The sequence below is a fragment of the Trichoderma breve genome, chromosome 1, assembly GCF_028502605.1.
Source record: "Trichoderma breve strain T069 chromosome 1, whole genome shotgun sequence".
Taxonomy (NCBI): domain Eukaryota; kingdom Fungi; phylum Ascomycota; class Sordariomycetes; order Hypocreales; family Hypocreaceae; genus Trichoderma; species Trichoderma breve.
This window is the reverse complement of record NC_079232.1, coordinates 2,603,915-2,627,875: the sequence shown is the minus strand read 5'-3', so window position 1 is coordinate 2,627,875 and position 23,961 is coordinate 2,603,915. Positions and strand designations below refer to the sequence as shown.

The 23,961-nt window shown below is 49.2% G+C and overlaps 8 protein-coding genes across 8 annotated transcripts; 4 read left to right on the top strand and 4 right to left on the bottom strand.

Moving 5' to 3' along the window:
- Positions 1-2,939: 2,939 nt before the first annotated feature.
- On the top strand, positions 2,940-3,359 carry T069G_00818 (uncharacterized protein; the record flags this gene model as incomplete). Its single annotated transcript, XM_056168028.1, has 1 exon — positions 2,940-3,359. One exon carries the CDS (start codon positions 2,940-2,942, stop codon positions 3,357-3,359), a length of 420 nt encoding a protein of 139 aa, XP_056033344.1.
- Positions 3,360-7,142: 3,783 nt separating this feature from the next.
- Positions 7,143-7,730, top strand: T069G_00817 (prion-inhibition and propagation domain-containing protein; the record flags this gene model as incomplete). The annotated part of the gene is made up of 1 exon (XM_056168027.1): positions 7,143-7,730. The coding sequence occupies one exon, from the start codon at positions 7,143-7,145 to the stop codon at positions 7,728-7,730; it is 588 nt and encodes a 195-aa protein (XP_056033343.1).
- A 2,764-nt stretch (positions 7,731-10,494) lies between these two features.
- Positions 10,495-11,244, bottom strand: T069G_00816 (uncharacterized protein; the record flags this gene model as incomplete). The annotated part of the gene is made up of 2 exons (XM_056168026.1): positions 10,495-10,749; positions 10,831-11,244. The coding sequence occupies 2 exons, from the start codon at positions 11,242-11,244 to the stop codon at positions 10,495-10,497; spliced, it is 669 nt and encodes a 222-aa protein (XP_056033342.1).
- A 2,103-nt stretch (positions 11,245-13,347) lies between these two features.
- On the top strand, positions 13,348-13,662 carry T069G_00815 (uncharacterized protein; the record flags this gene model as incomplete). Its single annotated transcript, XM_056168025.1, has 1 exon — positions 13,348-13,662. The coding sequence occupies one exon, from the start codon at positions 13,348-13,350 to the stop codon at positions 13,660-13,662; it is 315 nt and encodes a 104-aa protein (XP_056033341.1).
- A 160-nt stretch (positions 13,663-13,822) lies between these two features.
- Positions 13,823-15,136, bottom strand: T069G_00814 (aminomethyltransferase folate-binding domain-containing protein; the record flags this gene model as incomplete). Its single annotated transcript, XM_056168024.1, has 1 exon — positions 13,823-15,136. One exon carries the CDS (start codon positions 15,134-15,136, stop codon positions 13,823-13,825), a length of 1,314 nt encoding a protein of 437 aa, XP_056033340.1.
- A 760-nt stretch (positions 15,137-15,896) lies between these two features.
- Positions 15,897-17,587, bottom strand: T069G_00813 (v-ATPase subunit H domain-containing protein; the record flags this gene model as incomplete). Its single annotated transcript, XM_056168023.1, has 3 exons — positions 15,897-16,512; positions 16,571-17,090; positions 17,290-17,587. The coding sequence occupies 3 exons, from the start codon at positions 17,585-17,587 to the stop codon at positions 15,897-15,899; spliced, it is 1,434 nt and encodes a 477-aa protein (XP_056033339.1).
- Positions 17,588-20,086: 2,499 nt separating this feature from the next.
- T069G_00812 (uncharacterized protein) lies at positions 20,087-21,366 on the top strand (the record flags this gene model as incomplete). Its single annotated transcript, XM_056168022.1, has 2 exons — positions 20,087-21,176; positions 21,257-21,366. 2 exons carry the CDS (start codon positions 20,087-20,089, stop codon positions 21,364-21,366), a joined length of 1,200 nt encoding a protein of 399 aa, XP_056033338.1.
- Positions 21,367-22,329: 963 nt separating this feature from the next.
- Positions 22,330-23,421, bottom strand: T069G_00811 (ribosomal protein l6 domain-containing protein; the record flags this gene model as incomplete). Its single annotated transcript, XM_056168021.1, has 4 exons — positions 22,330-22,383; positions 22,541-22,974; positions 23,086-23,133; positions 23,376-23,421. The coding sequence occupies 4 exons, from the start codon at positions 23,419-23,421 to the stop codon at positions 22,330-22,332; spliced, it is 582 nt and encodes a 193-aa protein (XP_056033337.1).
- Between the last annotated feature and the right edge of the window lie 540 nt (positions 23,422-23,961).

Genomic DNA, 23,961 nt, shown 5'->3' with positions numbered 1-23,961 from the left:
GTTTTCCTACGGCTTATTTGAGTCATAAGAGGGGAATATTAGCATAAATCTTTTATAGATATATGAGCAATTATAAAAAATTCTCCGCAAATTTCTGTCTGTGATCGTGTAAGCCCCATATTAATGCATTTTGCACCAGCCACCAACCCAAACTCACAACAAAAAGGTCCGATATGTGTAAATATCTCTCATACAAGTGTTTATAATCTCTTGCTTCATACTCTACTCTTCTATTCTTTCTATTCTTCATCGAATCGCTTATACTTGAACAGCTTGGCTTACCTAGGAACTTTGATTTCCTTCAGGAGAGACAGTAAGCCTCCAATTTTGGACCATAGTTTCTGCCTTCACCCGATGACTAACTCCGGGCATCAGACAACATGCATTCACAGCGAGAAACGCTTATGTTGCCGAAAACATATCCACCTCCGTATGAAGAACACAATGGCATGGTCGAAGACTCCAAGCATATCGACAGCTCTGATGGCAAAATATTCGTTCCTCCGCAAATCATGGAGAAAATCATGGCACTAAAAACTCATGAGGAAAGAATTCGAATGGTCGAGGAATACATGAAGAAAAAAGGAGAAATTGTGAAAGCGAAAGAGAAGGCATTATCTTGTCAAAAACGTGCACTAGCTCGAACGATTAAAGGTGCCAAAAACGATATTAAAGACATCAAAAAAATATACTGGGAGACTGTGGATAATATTTTGTATGCAAGGCGGGCTTTTTGGTCCTTTAGAGACTATGGTTTGCATACATGTACACGTGCATGTAGGTCACTGGTAGCTGCCAGGAAGGACGAGGCGCGGCGTTTCCATGAAACAGAAACGGGGAAGATTGAAGCTATATATCAGAATGCGTTCAAAAGGGTGGATGAAGAGTACAACGCTCTTCTAGACCTCATGCTAATCAGCGACAAGCAGAATGCGAGGGCTGAGGTTTGAGGAATGACGAGACTTGTTGTATTTATCACAAAATTATTTTCTTTTCGAGTGGTTATATCTCTAAGTCTTTGGCTGTTTCCAAGTGAATTACCCAGTTTTGATGCCGCAAAACATGCCCGATAACTATCTACTGATGGCCGGTCCGTTTGGGCAGACCGCGTGTACTTTTGCTAAGTAGGTAAAGGCAGATCAGAGTATCTCTAGGTATGCCTGAACAGAAATTCATCTACTTGCCTCTACCAATCAGGTCTTTATGCTACCTGGGGAGATATGCCCATTCTCCTGTGGGTTCCAGGAGGATCTCATCTGCTTTGTTCCACAAGTGCCTCACCATACCTGGCCTATGCCCCAAAAGATACCTGGATTGCCGCTCTCCCAACCTATACCTCGATGGTACCATGCCACTCCACTCCCAGTCAAATGGTGATCTGACTGCTCCAAGCTGATTGTAGACAATGACCTTGACCGCCCAACGCTTCTTCTGCCGAGTGATGGTGATGCAGTAGTCCGTGAGACATTCAGGACAAGACTTGATAGATTCATGACATGGAACGAAACAATCTGCAGAACTTCGAGCAGCTAGCTCAGGAAGTTGTTTTTTAGGGGAAGAACGAGCGCTGGTTGTAAGATGCGGGCATAGCGGATGCGGGGCGCAATCGATAGTATACCTGGGGTTTTCTTGATTCTCGTTGGGATATACCGTAATAGCTGATGATAGCATCAACTCGTCGTCAATTATTCGGGCTCGCCAAACTGTATGATGTCTTCCATTCCAATACCCGTCCCAAAACCCGTAATCATTGATTGATGTTGATAATACTGTTGGTAGAGGGCCATGTGCCGCCCCATGGAAATGCCGATTCATTATCACTCGCGCGAGAGGATACAACAAAATTGGCATCCCATAGTGCTCGATTTGATATTTTTCTCTGCAGGTATCTCTGTGCTTGAGATAAAAGTGTGGAATCTCTGAATTGAAATGCCAAAACCAGGAGATGCGCCATCGATGGAGTTTGAGGCAAAAATGGCAGAAATAGTAATGAGGCGCGTCCTTTTCTAGAAGGGCCAGGAATTCTTGATTTTCAGTGGACGATAGCTGAAGAGGTTGAGGGAGGTAATGGAGAAGAAATGTCCGGCAAGTTAGAGCAAATGAGAGAAGCGAGGGTCGATCGAGATAGGTTATGATCTTTAATATTATCTCTGGAGGGATGGCGAGGCTGCCGAGCCAGGGATGAGGTCGTAGGTAGATGATGGTGCGTGAACTAAAATTGATTCTTGATATGAACGTGAGGGGCATGTGTTCGAAGACCATGTTGATGGGCTGATGATTGATAAATAATTGATGAGATAGAGATACATCGAGGCCAGGTTGGGGAAATTGAATGGCCGGTTACATGTAGGTTGTAATTACCTACGGCAGCATGCTCTCTGTGTGATTCTGGTCAAGTGTGAGTGCACTTTGTTGCGATACGCCGGATGGGGACATTTTCAGTGGTCCAGCATCTGGGGACTGGATTGGCGTCATCAACTTGTGGGTCCATTGCCTTCTGTACACGGATAAGCGGAAACCATTGGTTGGATCTAATTCGATCTGCTGTAATCAAAGTTCCAGCCATATATTATCGACGGCCTAGTCTCCAGTACGTTCTCCACCCCACTCCAACTGTTCCCTCTCACCAATCTTCCCGTGAGGGTACAACCTAGGCATCCTGGCGGCCGTTCCTAACTAAGTACTATCTTTTACCAGAACAGACAACAACCTCTTCTTTCATAAAAGCCTTTTATGGCAAAATATCTCATTACTAAAAAATGAATGCTACGGGAAGTGCACTGAGTATTCTTCATCTCATGCATCAATGCTTCATCCACACCCAGCAAGCCCGCGCATTTGAAGAAGAGTTTGGAAGATACCAACTCCGCCTTCAAGCGCAGCTCCACCACTGTTCAAGACTTATCCAAGATATGGAACGTGCCGAGAATTCTTTAGCCATGAATGCAATCGATGGCCCAGAGAATACATCAGAAGAAAAAGAACGATCTATAGTGGAGACGCTCTCCGACGCTCGAGACGCCCTCCGCAAAGCGCAGCGCGAAGCTGCCAAGATTCAAGCCGAGCTCGCCACCACTGCCCTCCAGCTACAAGACGCCAACTCTAACACCACACTCAATCTCAAAACAATGCAAGTTCGGGTCACGGGGTTTCTTGATAAACGAAAGGCGCAAGCAGCGAAGACAATTGAAGCAATTAAATGGGGTTTTTACAAGAGAGACATTTGCAACAAGCTAATTACAGATATCGCTCTGCTCATGAACGATCTGGAGCGCCAAGTCACGAGCGATACCAGGATCTTATACATTGCGCAAACACATCCTTCAATCATGTATAACGCGGAACGTGATGGCATTTAATAATCAATTCGCATGGAACTTTAGCGGTGCGTTGGCAGCGTAATCTTTTTTATAGTTTCTTTCTAGAAAAACAATTGAACTTTCACGTTTTCTGCTTGCTCTTCTTCAGCTTTCATCTTTATCTGTTTTCTTATTTAGGAAATTTTTTTTGGGCGCGCCGGCGCCGGCGGCCACTAGGCACGGCAACGCACCGACCCAAGAAATTTAGAGCTCCCCACAACCTGTGCGCCCCCGATGTCCGGAGCTCGCTTCCCAAAAAATTTGTCGGCTCTCATCATCATGGCCGGGAAGCCTGCAGTATCGTTCTTTACATGTAGGTTGCCTATGGACATGAAACGATAAGATTGCATCTCAATACTGTGCACAGTAGTATAGGTAATTGGTCTAACTTTGATTTCATCCTGACAGGCACACGGCGCGTTTCTCCGTCTATAGAATACTTAGCCTCTCTCTATTAGTATACTCCATTATCTCTAACAGTCAAGTCTCGATCCCCTAAAAGAGCTTCAAGCCAATGGAGACATATATACTACCTATCGATCAATTTCCTCGTTGATACATCTTAATGCAGTTGGCCACCAAGATTTTTAAAGACGGAGGGAGTAAAATGTTTTACAGACACTTACCCTGGTTCCTCGCATCCTTACCTACTCTAGCTGACGTTTCCTTTCTGATGGACTATTGAGGTAGAACTGTGCAACATAAACAACGGGCGGATTAGCAGAGGGAAGCTTCATTACCTCAGCACCAATGCCTGGCTGGTGCACGATTACTGCAGCTGAACAATCGGAGCATCCATTTAAGCTGAAGTCATTCCCGACGCCGCCTCAGCGTCTATCGAATGCAGTTCGCCCATTAACGGGGGGACGAATGGACGAGACGATGTACGAAATGGACTAAGGATGATGTCGCCCAAGCCAGCTTTCAGGCTCCAAATCAACCTTAGTACCTGTTGCGCAAAGGGATCACAGCCCCAGGTGGGGTGAGCTATCGAGACATGCCCATACCTGCAGCTTAATACTATCTCTAGTGGTTCAGTAGGTACACTTATGTACCTGCCTATGTTTGGCAGTACCAAGGTATCTAATAGGTACTTTGCGTGTATCTCAGCACTGCCAGGTATTACCGCTTAAGTTCCCCCTATGCACCTATACACCAGGAGTAGTACCTAGATATACATGATGAATAGGTTTAGCAAGTAGAAGCTACCTAGTTTCAAGTTCCAGCTACCTACCTAGGTACCTGAAGCGCTACAGGATACTCGCCAGATACATTTCTGTGCATACAGAAACCAGGAACCCGCCGGCGCTGCAGTGGGCAGAGGCGCCGTGTGCAGGCCCGCGAGCCACTGTGAGGCCCCGGTCAGTGCTAGCGGGCACAGCAGAAAAAGCTTCTGCTGTGCCCGCATTTTGGGAGAAATGTGCCTGCAGCTGTCCGTCCATTTAGTTCCCCGATTCCACGAGCAATATCCCTTCATTCTCCGTCTTCTCACACAACTTAATGATAATTATTTCCACATTTATGGCTAAAACTCTCTTATATAATAATGGAGGCTGTAGGAAACTCAACTAGCCTTTTTCATATTATACATCAATGTTTTATTTACATCCAACAAGCCCGCGCATTTGAAGAAGAATTCGGTCTCTACCAGCTCCAACTTGAAGTACACCTCTCCCGCTGTGCCACCATCTTAAGAAGCATTTACGACACGACCGGCGCCGATGATATTTCAATTACACATGGAATAGCTAGCCTACAAAGGGCATCAGAAGACCAAGAAGCCAGAATAGCGGAGATTCTCTCAGCAATTGAAAGCAGGCTCTATAAAGCTCAGCACGAAGCTGCAAATATGGAAGCGGATCTTTCGAAGTCCTGCCTAGCACGGGGTGCTGACGGCATCAAGACAACGCGAGCTCGAATGGCGGAATATCTGAACGAACGAAAAGTCCAAGCAGCAAAAACTGTCGAGGGAATAAAATGGGCTTTTTATAAAAGAGACAAACACAATAAATTTATCGCAGACATATCCGCGCTCATCAATCACCTTGAGCAGAGTCAACGCCAACAAAAGTCTTTTACTCGGTAGTTCCCCGATATACATTGCGCGACCACATTCTTCAGTTATGTGAACAGCAAAGTGGAGGACAATGGCATTTGAAAACACAATATAGTCAATTAGCGTAGGAATATAGCATAGCGAACGGCGGAATTTGATTTTTTTGGTTATTTATTTGTTCGATACTTTTGTCTGCTCCATGTTTTCCCTTTGTCTTCTTTCCCATCCAGCCTCAAACTCCACTGTTCCCATGCTCATGAAGCATAATGCTAATGGATGGCGGGTTATGTCCTACATAAGCTCAACGGGTACGCACTAAAAGCCCCACACAGCCTTGTTTTCGACCGCCGGTCTCCACTATAAATTTGATAGCTGCGTCAACCTCGGGGGATTATTGGAAAATGCGCGGCTATAAAGAAGTGTCAACGTCTGCCAGAGTTGCAACAGCATGTCGGTTCAATAAGCTCAGAGTAACTTGGTCAAAGTTAATGAGTCGAAGCTTGGAGACATCTGACCGAGCCAAGGTGGCAGCGCAATGTGAACCGACGCCTCTGCAGCCCACCACTATGACAAAAGAATCCCAATCCCGCAACTTCTGGAAGCCATCTGTTGTAAGAAAGGCTTCGTCTGTCATCTGCTTTTTCCTTGGATAGGGGGGGGGGATGCAGCAAAAAAGCAAAAAAACAAAAACATACAACAGCCGGTGTTCGCTGATGGTCACCCACTCAACTACTAATCTGCCTCTCATTGGCTTGACTCTGGGGGAGCAGACGGGACCCCGTATTTTCCAATGGATATGGTCGTATGTGGTTGGACATGGAATTGAACAGCTTATGAGTCCCCATTCAGATGGGACACACAAAAGGGCAAAAACATACAACAGCCGGTGTTCGCTAATGGTCACCCACTTAACTACTAATCTGCCGGTTAGTGGCTTATCTATGGGGGAGCAGACGGGACCCCGAGCTTTCCACTACCTATGGTCGTATGTGCTGGATTGTGAAGTTGATCATCTTATATCTGCTTTATCTTAGTGACAGAGAACGCAAAAAGAAAGAAACATACAACAGCCGGTGTTCGCCAGTGGTCACCCACCTGACTACTAATCTGCCGGTTAGTGGCTTGACTATGGGGGAGCAGACGGGACCCCGTATTTTCCACTACCTATGGTCGTATGTACTTGCTTCATTATCAGAATGCCTTATAACAACACCTTTTGCCCTTTTTGGCGCCGTGCACCCGGACTCCAAGGCTCAATTGTCCCACATGAGCTTTGCGGCACCCCGATCTGAAGCTCCATATTACGGTAGGTAGCGCCGGCCGATGCGCTGAGCGAACTCCGTTTCATGGAGTTGGAGCGGGCGTCACGCGTTTTGCGTCCACCCCCTCTAGCCCTTCCACTCCGAATTTCTGTCTGCGCCAACTTTTGACGAAATTGGTTGACGCGGCAGACAAAGGGCCTTTGGAATAAAGAGCGCGTTTAGCCACACCGCTGCTAAATAGGTACACTTCCAGTTGTCTGGTACATACATATGCCCCCCTCCCCCCGTACAATTTCCAGCGCTCCTACGGCATTTGGGCATCCAATGTCATTTATAGGCCACAACCCCCAGCACACACACCATCAGTCCTTTGGTTTAGCGGGCGAGTCTCCTTTTTGGCGCACTTTTGACAGAGCTTCTTGGTGATGCTCAAAGTTTTTTTTTTTATTATACATACACGTAATAATGGAAGCTGTGGGAACAGCCACCATCCTTCGTTTCATACACCAATGTTTCAGTCACATCAAGCAAGCCCGTGGCTTTGAAGACGGGTTCGAGATCTATCAGCTACAACTCGAAACACTCCTCTCTCATTGTGCCTCTGTTTCAAGAATTATTCACAATACCAGTGAGTTGGGCAATCTGATCGCAGATACAAGAGATCCCTCAGATAACAGATCGGAAGACCACGAGCCAACAGTCGAGACTCTCTCTGCCATTCAACAAACTCTGCGTAAAGCCAAGCGTGACGCCGCAAAGATCCAAGCTGATTGCTTCGCAACGAATGATCCCCCGCTGCAAGACCTTAATGCAGATGACCACGCACCAGTACGACCTTGGATGACGGCCTTTCTCGACAGGCGAAAGATCCAAGCAGCGAAAACAATTGAAGGAGTTAAATGGGCTTTATACAAAAAAGAAATGCGCAGCAGATTTATCGAAGAAATATTTATCCTGATTCTACAGCTCGAGCGCCAAATTTACTCGGAAAGTCTTGCGATCGAAGATGCTGGGTTGATGTACCTACAAAACGAGCCCGTGGCTCTGGTGTGACAGAACACGGCAGTGCATAATAGATTAGAAAGGCGATTGGCATTTTGTTCATTGCATGGCGGAAAAGGTGTTTTGCAATTTTTACATAGTGCCTATAGAAGGAATATTCGGCTCTAGTAGATGTTTTGTGCTCTTCTGCTTCCCCATCTTGGTCGATACTCTTGATGTTGGTGAACTGACCGGCGTGGTAATAGCGAGTGGTAGAATCGCTGTCGTATAATACCTACCTACAGTAGCTTCGCACCGCATCGCCTTTGGCCACGTTCGTAATCCGTGCAACTCAACTCTCACACCCCCAGGCACAGCCGCGGAGAAGAGTCGCCAGGTCGCCTGTGACTTGTGCCTGTGGCAAGCTTTTTCGGCATCCACCCAGAATACCGTTTCCGTTACGGGCATTCGCCACGAGGCGATCAAAGGACGGTGAGTAACTGATGCTCGTGAAAACCGCGCGCACTTTGGTGCGCCCACCATCTTGTAGCGCCGTCGACTGAAAATATATAATGGCATCATCATACATAGCCCTTCGCCCGCGGCATCTGCCAAGGCTAGCATCTTCGGCCCAGCTGTTCGTAGGGCCATCCATCGGAGACTTCCTTTTGACCATTCACAGTGATGTATTCAGGTGGGCAATCTCCCCCAGCCCCATCAGATCAGCAGGAGCGTCACAACGGCGAGCACATATCACTTGCATGCTCCTTGTAGCTGTGGCGGAACAAGGAGCGCGATATGAGTAATCGCGAGTTGGTGATAGACTGCCCTTTATTATTATTTCGTCAACCAGCCTGGCGAGTTTACAAGCAGAGTCCCGCAATCTCAGGAACCGTCAGGGTTCCCGTTCCCACATCTCCCCCTTTCCACATATTAGAACAAGTACTAAACTTCTCGAATGTCGCACATGTGGATTGTTGAGCCGGTACAATGGTCGAGTCCTTTTAGTTGTTCCGGCGCTTCTTCGACTCCAAGTGGCGTGCATGCCTCTGGGTTAACGAAAGGCTGACCCAAAACGTAGCGAATAGCAAAGGAGTTTTTTTAACATATGCCGATATTGCCGACCAGCTAAAACTCCATAGACCGGCTGCCTCGAGGCCCAAGCACAAGAAACGAATCAGAACAATGCCTCTGGTGATCAGATGAGACAGCGCTGCGGTTGCCTCGCCTCCTTAAGCTTAATCATTTCGCGCGCGCCACCTCATCTTGGTAGGATTCATCTTGCATCAACGCTTCCTTTGAAGTAGGGGGAGCGGATCGAAAAAATCTCTCCGAAGCTCGTGCCGCTCCTGATGCATCGAGGCCCAATCAATGGTCGACTGTGCAATTTTGAGAGTGGTACAGTAACATGCGTGGCATTTCAGATCCGCACACCGCGAATAGCGCCAGGTATATGTTGTCATTGATTCGAAGCCTGTAAGCGTCCACAGGGGCATCGGTTGTGTAACTAAGATACATTAATGTCAATGTCAGATACGTACCTGTAATTTTGAGCTCCTTTCCCACTTACATAGAGATCTTGCCGTTTATGAAGAGATGCAATTGGATATCTCCGAAGTGTCGAGGACATGTAAACATGTATTTAGCCACGATTGTATTCGGAGGTTGATTCCATTGAGGAATAATACTCAGTCATGAATAATCGGCATCTCGTGACTTAATGCGAAGGCAAGAAGTATTTCAGCTAAATACCTATATCTTGCTTGTCGTCAATAGTATCTTTGTCATCCGAGCAGCGTGCATGTATGGTACTCGTGGGTGTCTCAAAGAGTTGTGATTTCTTGGCGTCAACAGTCTTGAGTTATAGGGGTTTCGAGTTATAGGGGTTTCGAGCACCAAAATAATGGCGGATGACAGGCACACAGAAAATTCATGTCGCTTGAGAGTATTCAGCACTTCCATTCCATGTATTGGCGAAATCTGAATGCTTGTCGAATGAAGTATGCCAGTGTGAAGGGGGGCGACACATTGTAATCTCTAGAAGTGGGGATGAAGGTTGACATAAAGAGTCGTAGTCAACGAGGTAGTAGACTGGAAGGCAATAGTGTTGGGCGGATTTTATGCAATATGTGATGGGTTATTGCAGTTTTCTTGGACTTTTGAGCTCGGAGTATCGACTCTTGATTGACACTGCCGGCATAAATTTGGATGAGACTTATAGTCTTGAATAATCGAAGGTCGAACTCCCGTACACAGCATGTAGCATGCAGCAGTTCGAGAGCGATATAGAACATCGAATGCTTTCGTTGATGGAAATTCCATGGAACGTTAGGTTCACCCTGGAGTATTCAGTTAGAGTGTACCGGTACACTCTAAATGAATACCCTAGGGTGTAAGCCTATCACTCTTGTGTTGTGCATCTGGATGGTAAATGTAGTTGAGTTGCATGCGTTTTTCCTGAGGATTGGCTGACTCAGACATTGTCCCAGGAACAATGTCTGAGTTAGCGTGCATACAGAGCTTCACGAATTGTAGCCATGGATGTAGCGTGTAGAAGTGCACCTGATAGTGTGATGTGTTGCAACTTGAGTACATGTAGCTGAGTTAAATACGTTTAGTTTCCCCGTCCCGAGTGATGATGAGATGAGAGTGCCAAGATGGGCCGGGTACTCGTCCCCAATGCTACGCAGAAGCAGCATTCGTATTGGGGTCTGTTTTTTTCAGAGGTTTAACAGCTCCTCCACCGCCAAATTGTCAAGCTGGGGTTTGGTTCGACAAAAACTGTCACGGCAGCCTCCCTCTGCCGTAGCTCGACAAGGTCCGGCGTTGAGCTCCATCACGTACTGTGCAATGGACTGCTGTCCTGACGTTCAAGATCGCCATCGTGCCTTGTACTGCCGACAGTCGAGTCTCGGGAGACGTCGAGAGCCGACAGCGTCACGATAGACATGACTAGAACTGCGATTGTCAGGAATACCAGAACGGCAACCCGATACGCGCCCCCTCTTGCAATTATCAGCGTGACCGTGGTGGCACCTACACCAAGGACACCTGCAAAGATGCCGAGCATGACAAAGAGGAAAACTCGCCCCTAACGAGTAACCACCATGCCAAGTCTCGGACAGATAATCGCAAGAACGCCAACCAACGCCGAGAACGAAGAAAAGCATACCAGGCTCATGACAACGTGATAAGATATCACGCTACGTTCCTCTGGCAGCACTCTTGCCACGGCGATGGCGCAAAAGGCAGACGTGATGAGACCAACGGCGACGAGATATCTGAGCCGCAGACGCAGCTCGTCAATCCCGCCTGCTGCTGCAGGGTTGGCATCCATCAGTCTGATCCGAGACGAGATTGCAGCCCCCAACAACCTCGTCTTCTTCACAGAGCCGACGAACACCGCCCACAGCGCCGCAAGAACCCAGACGCCGCAGAAGAACAAACAGATGGGCAAAAGCCGCATCCAAGTTTGCTCAACTGGGTCGGGTCCGTCACTAACCACGGGGGTATCCGATCCGGTAGGGGGGCGATTGGGGCGGAGGCGTTCCGGGAAATTGGAACCAGCAGACAAAGAGAAAGGCATGGCCTTTAGAATATATAGAGCAGTTTGTAGTTGTAAATAGAGTATAGAAAGAGAAGGTCGCTTGTACGTGTTTGGTTCTCGAAAGTCCAGTTGGTACAATGTGAAGCTGCTCTTGAAGAGAAGAGAGGGGAGAAAAGAGGAGAAGGGGAGAGAAAAAAAACTTGGGGGTTGAAATGGGCTGATGAAGTTAGGTGCTAGTTGTGCCAGCTGTCTAGGCATCCGTTTCTCAGAATTGAGAGTGTTGGCATCTGGTTCCTTTTTTATCAACCGGCTGACTGAATGAGCCGTGCCAGCTGCAACTGTTGATTAGATGAGGCCGAGTATAACCACTGTTGTAAATATTTCAGATATCCCTGATATCTCTAGTATCTCTTCCCAGCATATTTATATTCACTTTTCTCAACTTCAAAACTTGAAGTGATCATGGCTGAGACATCTCGCATGGAAGGCAACGTTTACCCATCGGACAGCCGCAGACAAGGGCAACACTGCTGCGTGTTTCAATAGGCTTGAAGAATATCAACCTCGTCGCATCATCCATTTCTGTCCCACAATGCCCGTGCATATATGAGCGTGAACTGCCTTCATGTCCTATGATGATAGTGTTATACAGTAGCCTTTGATGTCCGATACGAATAATGAAGCAGAAGTACCTCTGAGCCATGATCCCTAAACCAAGAAAGCGTTGTCGAAACGAAAGAGCAAGGAAATGGTACACAACAAGAATATTCATTATCCCACACAGAAGACGGCACGGAAGCACCTCCACTACCTCAACCGATAGTACGGCAGAGCAAGACAGCGCCAATTACACCACCGTCGATAAGAAACGCAAAACTCATCTCTTGCTTGCCAGACTCGCGTCATCATGGTGGATTGAAAGCATCGCCATCGCAATAACAGCCACAGAGACAACGCTCCACCGTATCAGTCTGCCTCAGCCAGGAGAAATGGAACCGCTTCAAGAATAAGTCATACCGTCTTCAAACTCTCGCGTCATCACCGACACGGCGAGCCGCGGGTCTCTCGGCTCTATACAGATGCTCTTTCAGTCTCGTATGGGTTCATAGGTTTAGCGCCGTAGTTGTCATTCTGTCCATCCTCGCAGATACACTCGTGTAATAGATACTAAGTGTGTTTTGAAGTAGACACAATTTACACCTCTCAAGAAGGTTCAGCAACCGGATGTGCATATGGATTTAACTAGCGGGAACTTGAAGGACATGAATGTTCACAACTAGGCTTCTACTTCTTCTATAATGAACGGCTCCAATAGAACCAACCACCCTTCTCACAGGATGGATACTGACGTCGCAAACTCCATCCTTCGAGATTTACCCCGCACTTAAGATGTTCACGAACATCTTAAGTGCGGGGTAAATGCATCTCAAATTGCACCACCTGAGACGGGCAGTATCTCAGCCTCGGCTTCAGCAGTGCTTATGCCAACGTGACAGAGGACGCCATAGAGACTTTGGAATTTGATACGATGGCCCCTATTGGAGTGGGCGCTGCCGCATGAATACGCCGAGACGGAGCGTACGGTTCAGCTTCGATACGATTCAAGAAGCACAACCCAGGTTTATAAACTCATACGAAGTAAACTACATGTATCACAATTTCACAACCCCGAAAACAGACAACAAGTCCAAATTCATCAAAGACTCCGATATTTTAGCAGCTTCCATCTAGAATCCGACTTGATCAAATTATGATGTCAGAATCTTTACCGACTTTAAAAAGATGCTCCTTTGAGCGTCGGTGATAGTTGAGTGCACACTTGGCATCACTACCCTGATTCCAATATCTTATCAACATCAAAAATTTTCAACACTGGCGCCATTGGGGAAATAACCATCAGCAAGTATAGCGAATACACATCGAAAGAAGATGTGGAATCTGAAGATCCCTTCATCCGCTGGCGTAATGATACTAGCCCGGATCTACCAGACGTTCACCTTTCTTTACGTCTTCCTGGATATTCTCATCATGTTCATCAAGTCAGGGGCATTCTCTGACACAGTCTATCCGTATCACATTCCCCTTGATGATGTTTGGCTACAGCGATCTGGAAGAAGTTTCCTTCATCTTTGACAAATCGCAATGAGCCTGACAGACATGGTACGCCAAGGCATTTCGATGCAGACGGCACAGGGCAAAATGAGCCAAACCGTCGTCTTCATTCGCGTCCGCTGGAGGTGGCTCATCCTCCCCCTAGCCGTCCATTTCCTGGGAGCCATTGCCCTCGTCGGAACCATAATCGGAAGATCCAGGGACGTGCCATTATGGAAGGGCTCAGCTCTGGCAGTGCTATATCACTCTGTTGACAAGGATGGAGTTTTAGGAACTCAGGTGAAAAACCCAGAGGAGCTGGACAAGGTCAAGAGCATACAAGTTATGCTGGAAAAGAAAGAGTAAATTTTCCGATTTCGTAGTCCAAATGCCATGAAACACGTTGAAGTATCCATATATCTAATCCTCCCATATACCACGTTAAGTAACCAAAACCGCCGCTATCCCAAAAAAGACTATTTTATAACAAAAGAAAATAGAGAGAGAAGAAAGAAAGGCCGTTCCCTTAAGCGGGAGCCTTCCAGTACTTGGCAGGGGTAAACGGCATCTTCGTCACGACAGCCTGCCTCTTGCGGCCACGGACAACGACATCCACCTCGGTGCCAGCCTTGTGCTGTCCATCCTTGATGTATCCCATGGCAATGTTCTTTCCGAGCGTCGGGCTGGGAACACCGCTGGTGATTGTGCCAATGGTCTGGCCATCCTTCTGAATCTCCGCGCCCTCGCGAGCAGGAGCGCCCTGGACGACGAAGCCGACACGACGTCTCTCGACGCCGGAGCCGCCCTTGGACTTTGGTGTGAGCTGAGGGAGAATGATCTCGGCGCCGTGGAAGCCACCTGCCTTGCGACGCTCGGGGGAGATGATCCAGCTGAGACCAGCTTCGACGGGGGTGGTGGTGTCGTCCAGATCGTGGCCGTAAAGGCACATACCAGCCTCCAGACGAAGAGAATCACGGGCTCCGAGACCGGCCATCTGGAGACGCTCGGGACCAGCAGTCTTGATAAGAGACTCAACAGCCTTGACGGTGCTCTCCAGAGCAGGATACAGCTTGCCGTTGAAGGAGATTTCGAAGCCATCCTCTCCGGTGTAGCCACCACGGCTAATCAAGACAGGGTGAGTCTTGCCGCCATCAGCAAGCTTGAGCTCAGCCTGGACAGTGTTGCCAAAGTAAAACTCCTTAAGGTTGATATCAGTGGCGAGGACCTCGCTCAGAATCTCAGCAGCCTGAGGGCCCTGCAGGGCAACCAGTCCCGACCCATCCAGCCTCGTCCACTGGACGTCGCCACCAAACTTGCCCAGCTCCTCATCAATGTACTTGGTGTCCTTATCAAGACACGCTCCATTAGTCACCACATAAAACTCATCCTCGCCAATCCTCGTAACAATAGTATCATCGACAATGCCTCCAGTACCAGGCCACAGGAAAGTCGTCAGCTTGCCACTCATAGGCGCAACATTGCTCCACGACGAAGGCGTAACCTTTTCCAGAAACGCCGCCGCGGCAGGACCCTTGAAGATGTGCTGAACCATGTGGCTGACATCGAACAGCGATGCGTGGTTCCGTGTGAAGTGGTGAGAGTCCGCCAGAGACAGGGACGAGTACTGGACGGGCATGTGGTAGCCCGCAAAGGGCACCATCTTGGCGCCATTGGCTACGTGGAAGTCGTACAGCGGCGTCTTCTTGAGCGGCTCTCCGTTGGAGGCATTGGAGGCGCATCGGATGCTTCCTGCAGTGGACAGGCGGCCGGCAGCAGAGAGTGAGGCCGAAGCCTTAACGCGGGGCGATGCCCGAGCAATTCTGGTGAAGCTCTTCATCATGATGGCACCAATTGATTGACGAAACGCAAAGGGAAACAAGGAAAAAAGAAGAAGAAATGAGAGGAGATTGTGAGGATGGGATTAAGGAATACTGAAAAGAAAAGAAAAGAGGAATTGGCAGCGGTCGTGAGAGGAAAGGATAGACACGAAAATCGCCGAAGCGGCGGTTGTTGATAAAGTTGGATATCAATTGGGTAATGGCAAGATTATTCTGACGGTGGGGCGGGTTCGGGTAGCTGCGGATTGCTGCAGTGAGCTGCTAGATAAAAACCCACTCTCCGATATCGAAGCCTGGCTAAAAAGTTCTTTTGGGGGATCTGTGCTTGAATCGTTCGAGTAGAAAAGTTAGATTCGCTATAATGTTTAGCCGAACACGACGACATCTTCCGGAAATAAGAACACTGGCGATGTATCGACTCCATCTCATCTATTGCAGCTGGTTGATCAATGTCATGCGTCATCATAAAGGGCGGTGACAGCTTCAAAATTCTGCGTCTTTATTGTCATCATACACAGTCAGGGCCAGGGTCTAGCTAATCCCAGGCTTGGCTTGGTAGGTACATGTAGTAGTTATGCCAATTACAATCGATGCTCCAAAATGATGCTGCATCCCCGGAGGCATCCAGAAAACAAGAAAACAAAGAGTAATAATAAAAAAAAGGTCAACATCTCCTCCAGTTCTAGTTGGACGTAGTCGCTTCAGCTGCCCAAGACCGATTCCATAATTAGGAAATAAAAGAGCGGAATCCAGTCAATGGCTCTAATTGTCCTCAAAGCTGTACTTGAGCCAGCCTCCCAGGGCACGCAGACTCTCCCATCGAACATTTTCGTCGTCGGATGCCATGAGCTCCATAATCCGTCTCTTCAAGCCAATCTTCTCGAGTTGTGATCGCTTCTCAGGAACCTCTTTGACTAGGCATCCAATGTCGTTGCATGCAATAGCCAAGACCTGCTTGTCATTGTCCCAGGGCTTCTGCATAATCTCGGCCAGCTTGCGAGGCACTTCGCCGTTTTGATACTCAAGGATCTTCCGTGCGTTCTCTGCCCAGAAGATGGTGTTGCGGTGTGGGGGCGACCAGCGGAGGTGACCTGAGTGGACTTCAGCCAGGTACTCGTCAAACGTAGTTTTCGTCTTGGTATATTCTTCCAGCAGTTCCTTGAGGCTTTGCAGGTCTTCCAGCAAGTCAGGATCGGCAAGATGGCGACCACTGAGATTTTCTAGCAATGCGGGGAGACGGGCGAGCACAGCAGTAGGTAGAAGCGTTCTCTGGTTCTTCTCTAGCAGGTTGTAAAGAGTGGCCAGGATCAGTCGGGTCGTCTTCTCTTTGGGTGAGAGTCGAAGAAGGTGAGTGTACAAAAGGATAATGTCGTATTCGCTGCAGCATGGTTAGTTGGGAACATCAAAGGCTAGACATGACGCGCAAAACCACTCACTCGTTTAGCTCATCTCCGATTTGTTCTGACTCAAAGCTCATCTGCCACAAGACCATGAGAACATGGTACAGTAGCTGTAAACCAACGCCTCCATTCAGAGAACCCTCAAAAGTGCGCGTGCTCGCAGTGCCGCTCCAGAGACTAGCGGATGAGTCGCCACCGTTGCCTACACCAGCAGCTGCTCGAAGAATGTTGACCAAGGGCGTAACGGTGTCGCTGCGCTGCTTCCAAAAGTGTTCTCGAGAGACATGTCCAAACAGCAAGGATGAGTACTCCTGCACGGCAAAATCCTGTAAGCCAGCATCGGAGCTCTGAGCCAGGCCGGACAGGTAGGTGAAGATGAGGGGCAGGGCTTGGACGGTAGCTTTAGAATCATCTTGCGCCAGAGCCATAAGATTCGACAAGGCGTGTGCGGTCAGGAGCGGGATGGGATCCTCGTTGGAGTGAGCGCGGAATAGCGGCAAAAAGTGCTGGTATGGCTCAGGGGACTTGAGGAGAGCCTTGGCGAGGGATGGCACAGCTATTTCGCGACCAGAATATCGTTAGCGATAGATTGAAATCGATGATGTAAAGAGAAGAGCAGTAAAATTCATTGATGAGAATGATATCTTTGCAGTAGCAGCACACAAGTCTTGTATTGCTGGACTGATGCCACTTGTTGGGTGTTGAAATACTATTTGGTGTTTTGATGTTGATGTATATCGAAAGGCCTGACTTACCATCAAGCAAATCAGCCAGCAGCACCAAGATGTACTGGACGAGGCTGGTATTCTTTCCTGCCTTTTCCAAGACGCTGGGGCTGCCGTTGCCGCCAACAAACAGCAGCCGATATCCGTCGAGGTCTGCGCTCACAATCTCCTTCCTCTGCTCGGGCCTTTTAGCTTTGTCGACGGCGCGGATCTTTGCGAGCTGCTCCTCGGTGAGGCTGCCTGCTCTAACGGCTCCATCCCAGGGGATCGGACGGTGGCGGATGTTGTTTTGCAGAGAGGCCAGGTAGGTTGGCCCATCGAGAGACATGATGGCGGTGGAAAGAGAATCTAGTTTCGAGGGAGGAGAGATAGATAGACGTCGACGAGGCGAGGCGATGCGAGGCTGTGACGCGCGGAGGGTTATATGAACAAGGAGAGTGAAAGATCGGAGGCCAATAGCAGTCGATGGAGATGAATGAAGAGGCTGAGAGAGAGAAGAAATCAATTGGAGAGACGATGGCCGCCTACCAGCTTGCAGCGGGCTGTGCGAGGCTGAAGAGCAGAGTTCGAATTAGGTGAACCGGAGAGAGTGTCACTGTCCTGTCGCAGCTCAGCTGTGGAAGCTTTGCTCTGCGCCAGCCATGATGTTGCACCCCCACCTTTTTAAGACGGGTTTATCCGGCGTTCGGCCATAGATCAGGGACCGTGCTGTATTTTCAATGGAAAGCAGCAGCCACAGCACAGCAGCCACAGAGCTCGACAAGCCACCCCACCAGCCACATTTTGCTTTGGCTGCTGAAGCTGAGGGGCTTTTCCAACCACAAAGGCCAAGCTCGATGAGGGGAATTCAAAGAGAGTCAATCAATGGCTTTGTAAGAGTTCCTTTCACATGTACAGAATATACTTGCTTCTTTTACATGCATAGATGAGTTCTTTGTTCATCAATAACAAACAATTCATCCATTCTCCATGTAAAAACCCACCCAGAATGGAACAAAAGGCAATGCACCGCTTTTCTCTCTACTCACGCTCCGGAGCACTTTGTAGGCTCCGAAATGCCTCTCCACGCCTTTAAAAACGGCGCACCTGCACGATTAATAGGAACGAGAAACCTTTCCAATCAACTCCCTCGTAAACCTCCCTAGCGCATAATTCTTCGTCTTCTTTTAGTTTTCTTCAGTCTTTCTTTTTTTCCTGTTCTTATCCGCCACTCAAGAAAGCACCATACATATCATCCAGACATGCATTTAGTGACTAATGCATCCTCCAAGCGCACGAGGCGGTCGACATGCAGCTGCGTCCCCATAGTAGGCATTGTAGTCTGCCGGATTGTCCAGCACGCCAAGCTAGAATGAGAAGTGTGGGAAGACAAGTCGATCAAGTTCCAGTCAATCAGAACAATCGGCGCAAACAAGGTCAGCCCGGCCCAGGCCCCAGTCGCTTCGCCTGGCCAGCCCATCAGAAGCTGCCAACAAGGCGCCCACTATCGATACATACTTGATCCTGGCCTGACTTGTGTCTTGATGTCCCTCCTCCGTGTCTCCGGTGCTTGTAGGAGTCTGTCCGCATCCATGTCTGCCCACCCATGCTTTTTGAATCTTGCGGCGGCTCAAATGTGAAAGTCTGATGCCAGCTCATCCAATCTCAAATCTCCCCCGCTCTGGGCATCTGGCACCCCGTGCTTCCGTAGGGCCAACCCGAGCCTGTCAACGATCACTATCCGAGAAGCGAGACAAAAAGAAAGATTGAAAGAAAACGCAAGGTCCTTGGCTGCAGCTACTGGAGCGCCTCATTCTCGATCCGGCATCTCCAGATACCCTGTAACATTCCCATCCACCTCTCTCTCTCTCATTCTTCTCGTGACCGCCAACCGTTACTCGTAAGACGCCAATGGAGAATCATCACAAGTCAGATTCCGGCCCGGACCCTTGCTGCATCTTGCATCTTGCCACTTCTAGTCAGGGGTTCTAAATTCTTTTCTTTCTCATCGTCTCTTTGGTGTGTCTTCTTTTACTTTCTACGAGTAGGTTAGGCGACTCTCACTTGGAGTGTGTGTCGGCCTCCGCTCCGACTTTTGGGAAACCCACGACCCCCCATGTCAGGTACCTCACACACACAACCAAAGTTGCCCGTAGCCGCTTGTACATACTCGTGTCTGTACTGCGCGAGACCAAAGAAAATGGCACTTTTGCTTCACCGCGGCTTGCGGGCCGTTTAGACGGTGTCTGTCAGAGAGCAGAAGGAGGGCGTGTGTGTGGGTGACATTGTTGGTTCAAAGAGCCATACGAGTACCTGACGTGCTGAACCAAGTAATACAGGTTTAGAGGCGTGCGCAAGTAGAAGTAACTAAAAAGACAAAAGACCGAGAGGGTGTGCAGCAAGTACCGCATACGAAGCGCATCATGGATCTTTTTTTTTTTTTTTTTTTTGAGTCGGACAAAATGGGAGGGGCTGGGATTTTCCTGCGTCTAAGTGGGAGGAGGTTGGGGATTGTCGAGCTCTGCAGGCCGATAAAAGTCATCGTGCAGCGCCGAGACCGCCAGCTGCACGCTCCCATTCTTCTTTCTCCCAAGTCTCCTTTTTTTGACTTTGGAACTTATGCAAGGTTGAAAAACGGCGTCGTCACTCAAACGGCATTGACTTCTTTTTTTTTTCCTCCCTTGCCTCTTCTCGTGGCTTGAGCATCGTGAGACTTGAACCGCTTGTGACGTTTGGGCCAGCCAAGCCAGCCTCACCCAGAAACTCACCGGACTCTTCCGAACACAAACCCTTGTCCGTTTGAGCTTTCGTGAGAGGGAAACAAAAAAGGCGACCTCGTCTCCTCGCCATGCGCTCAATCGCCCGACCAGCGTCCGCGCTGCTGGCCGCCGCAGGCATCGTGGCCGCCGGTCCATACCCCAGAGGCCCCGACAACGCCTACGCCTATCTGCTGCAGCGCGACACCTGTGATGGCACGCCCTGCGGCTCCGACAGCCAGTACTGCTGCGATAGCACCGAGCTGTGCACGACGCTGAGCGGGAATGTCGCTACTTGCTTGGGCGGAGGCGGATACGGCGCATACACAAGCACCTGGACCGAGACGCGCACCTTCACCACCACCTACTACACCCACTGGGCGCCCGTGCCGTCGCCCACCGCCGGTGTCGATTGCGTGCCTCAGGACGACTCGCAGTCTCCCTGCGGCCCAATCTGCTGTGCCGGATGGCAGTCGTGTGCTTTCCAGGGCCAGTGCTCGTCCAAGCCTGGATATGCTGAGCCGACTCCCATTGTCGTCGTCACCAACGGCCACACCACCACTCAATACTCAGCTCCCTACCGAGTCACTGGAACCACGACCATCACCACCCAGGTCGTGCAGACGGGCACCGGAACTGCCACCGAGACGGGAGCGTCGGCCACTGAGACCGGCGACGGCGAGGCCATTGGCGCCGACGGCAGCAAGGGAACCAACGGCGGCGGCCTGAGCCCCGGAGCCATTGCCGGCATCGTCATCGGCACGCTGGCCGGTGTCGCTCTCCTGCTCCTGCTCTGCTTCTGTTGCATCGCCCGCGGCCTCTGGGCTGCTCTCTGCGGCCGCCGCCGCTCTGGCGACGACAGCGTGCGCGAGGAGGTCATTGAGGAGCGCTACTCAAAGAGCGGCAGCCGCGCCGCCTCCGCCTCGGCTCACTCTCGTCGCGATCGCCACGGCACCTGGTTCGGGGGCAGCAGCCGGCAGGGAACTTCGACGGTGGTTACGGATCGCCGTGAGAAGCGCAAGAGCAGCGCCGGCTGCTGGACGTGGCTTGGAATCGGAGCCGTGGCCGCCACGCTCTTCACTCTGCTTAACCTCAAGAAGGATAAGCGGCCAAACTCTCGCAAGACGCCTTCGCGGTACAGCGACTCTTACTACAGCTATACCGACTATACTAGCAGCAACAGTAAGTTTTACTCTTTTTATCTGATACTGAAACTGAAATGTCAATGTTCCGTCTTACTAACTGCTTCTTCCTTCTTACAGCCAACAGCTCTGGCACTGGTCAACGATCGCGCCAAAGATCGCGCAGCCGCCGCAGCAGATCCAGCCGTGGCGGACGATCACCCCAGTACAGCAGGGCGCCCAAGCGATAAATTTGTCACTCTTCAATGGCGCTGCTTTAACGTAGCGCTTCTCATGGGCCGTATCACGACGATTCCTTCACTGTGAACATATTCACAAGGGCACCCATTCTTTGTGGGACTGACCCTCTATCTTTACGTCATTAATTCTTGTTTCCAGCCCCCTTTTCCCCTACCCTACTACATTACAATGGTTACATATGGCGTTGACGGCGCGGAAGGGGGCGGTCTGCAGTATGCGTCCTCCCCCAACTGGTGGTTTTTTTTCTGTCTGTCTTTCCTTTACTATCTTATGAAGTTGGCTTTTAACGTGCAATATGTTTTGAAATGAAGGGATGAGAGACATGAGGGGGGTCAGATATGATCAAGCATGAAAAGGTACATACTACGAACGAAATGAAAATGAGACTACGCTGTAAGACATGAATAGCTGTGTATATGTGAAGATGAAGATAAGATGAAGCAGATGGTGAAGAGCAAGTGATGTACATGAAAGTTGAACTTTTGTTAATCTACATAGCATGGCGATGTGTGCATGAAAGTTGAACTTGTTGGCAATTTATATAGCGTGGCGATGTTCAATGAAATGAGTCCATGGGGAATTTGTCCCCAACACAGCCAGTATCAAGCCGGTATTAGAAAGTGACTGAAATATTCACATTAAGTATGAGACTTTTATTCCCTCTCTCCTCCACGACTCAATTTTGAAAACTCAAACGCCAAGATTCACAATTCATTCTCTTTCGTCGCCAAGGACAGTCTTTCATTCCCAAGTTTCGTAGTACGGCGTAGGGACGCATCATACATGTAGTCTACAGCGAAGAAAAGAAAAAAAGTGGTCATCGCTTTCACTTTACTTTTTGATGTATTTTTTGTAAAAGAGTAGCCCCGTTGCTACGTGACATGCAATGATGAACCTTCGCCACTCCGGAGTCCCAGAAACGCAAAAGAAACAGAGATCCTTGTCCGGTACATTTAAGCCTCCTCAACAACGTTGCCCTTCTCGGAAACGTACAGACCGTCCAAGAACTAGATTGAGACACAAGTTAGCACAAGTTCATATGTAAATACGAATCGAGGTGAAGAGTTTTCTTGGCAAAAATGTGAGAGCGTTGTTCCGTTCCGCCCCAACAATCGTCCAAATTGGTTGCAGAAAATTGCATGAGAAAACAGATATAGGTCGTACCTTTCGGATATCCTTGTTGCGCACCCGGCAGATCTGCTGGATATCTGCGGCGCTCTGGGAAACGTTCTCGAGTGAGTTGCCGGTCAGGATAAGCTCATCCTTCTGGGCCTTGGAGATCTCAACATCGACACCCTCGTGCATGGTAACCCGTCGGACGATCTTCTCGCCGATGAAGTTTCGGATCTCGACCTCGAACAGACCGGTCTCCTTGTTCTTGTCCAGGTTGACGTTGATGGGGAAATGGGCGTAGACGTAGCGCATCTTGTACTTGAATCCCTTGGTGACACCGGTGATCAAGTTCTCGATGATGGAGCGGACGGTTCGGAGAGTGGCGACATTCTTACGGTTGCCGTGGTGGATCTCGATGGAGATGGTGTTCTTCTTGGGGTGGCCGAAGTTGACAGCCAAGTGACCGAGGTTCTTGGTGAGCTTGCCTATAATCCTCCCATGTCAGAATTACCAATTCGATTTTGCCAATTTGCCTCGAAATCCATCGTCGAAGAGTTTTGCGTCTTGACGAGCGATTTGTGGGTGGTGCTTCGTACCTCGGGGACCCTCAACGGTGACGATACGGGTCTTGATGTTGACCTTGACTATTCGGAGAAAAAAATTCAATGTCAGCTTCGTCTTCCTCAGAGAGTGCGTATTCCAAGTCGGCAAGCAGATTTTCGATCGTGTTTCCCTCTCGTTGTCCCAGTTCCAATCTCTTATGTCCAACAACAGAGATTTAGTTCCACCTCTTCCTTTCCATCGTCATCCAAGACACATTTTCCTCCAGTGCAATCGATCGAATCTGCAAAGCCAAAATCAAAAAAAGGAAAATGGAGAAACGTACCGCCCTCTGGAATTTCCAGGATCTCCTGAGAGTGAATGTACCTCATGGCTGCTGTGACTTGGGGGTTGTCGGGGCGTTGAGGGTATCTGGAGTCGTCCGTTCCGCGATCACGAATTGTTTGGCGAAATCGTGTGGGCAGGAAAAGTTCTAGGGCTCGCTCCACGTGAGCGCAAAGAGTTGTGCAGCCGAATTTGAGCCGTGTGGGCAATGAGGTGGGGCGAGAGAATTCGCAAACGAAGAGAGGTGTGACATGGCACGTGATTGATGGAGTAGACTAAGAAGAAGAAAAGACCCCACAGTAGGCTTGCTGACTTAGCAAGACCAAGTGGGATGTTGATACGACGACAACACAGCCAATGGGTGTAGATTCCACAGCATGCAGTGGGTAGTGGATGAATGGCCCAATTGATGGTGAATGATAACAGTTCTCTGTCTTCTGTTGGCTGGTCTAATCAAGCAGATCCAATGATGGAAACTGGGATTAAAAAACAAGAACTTTAATACAACTTTTTTGCACTTAGACATGCATTAACCATTTTGCTGCACCAAGTATCTATTGCCAACATCATCTGGCTGTATCTCCTGT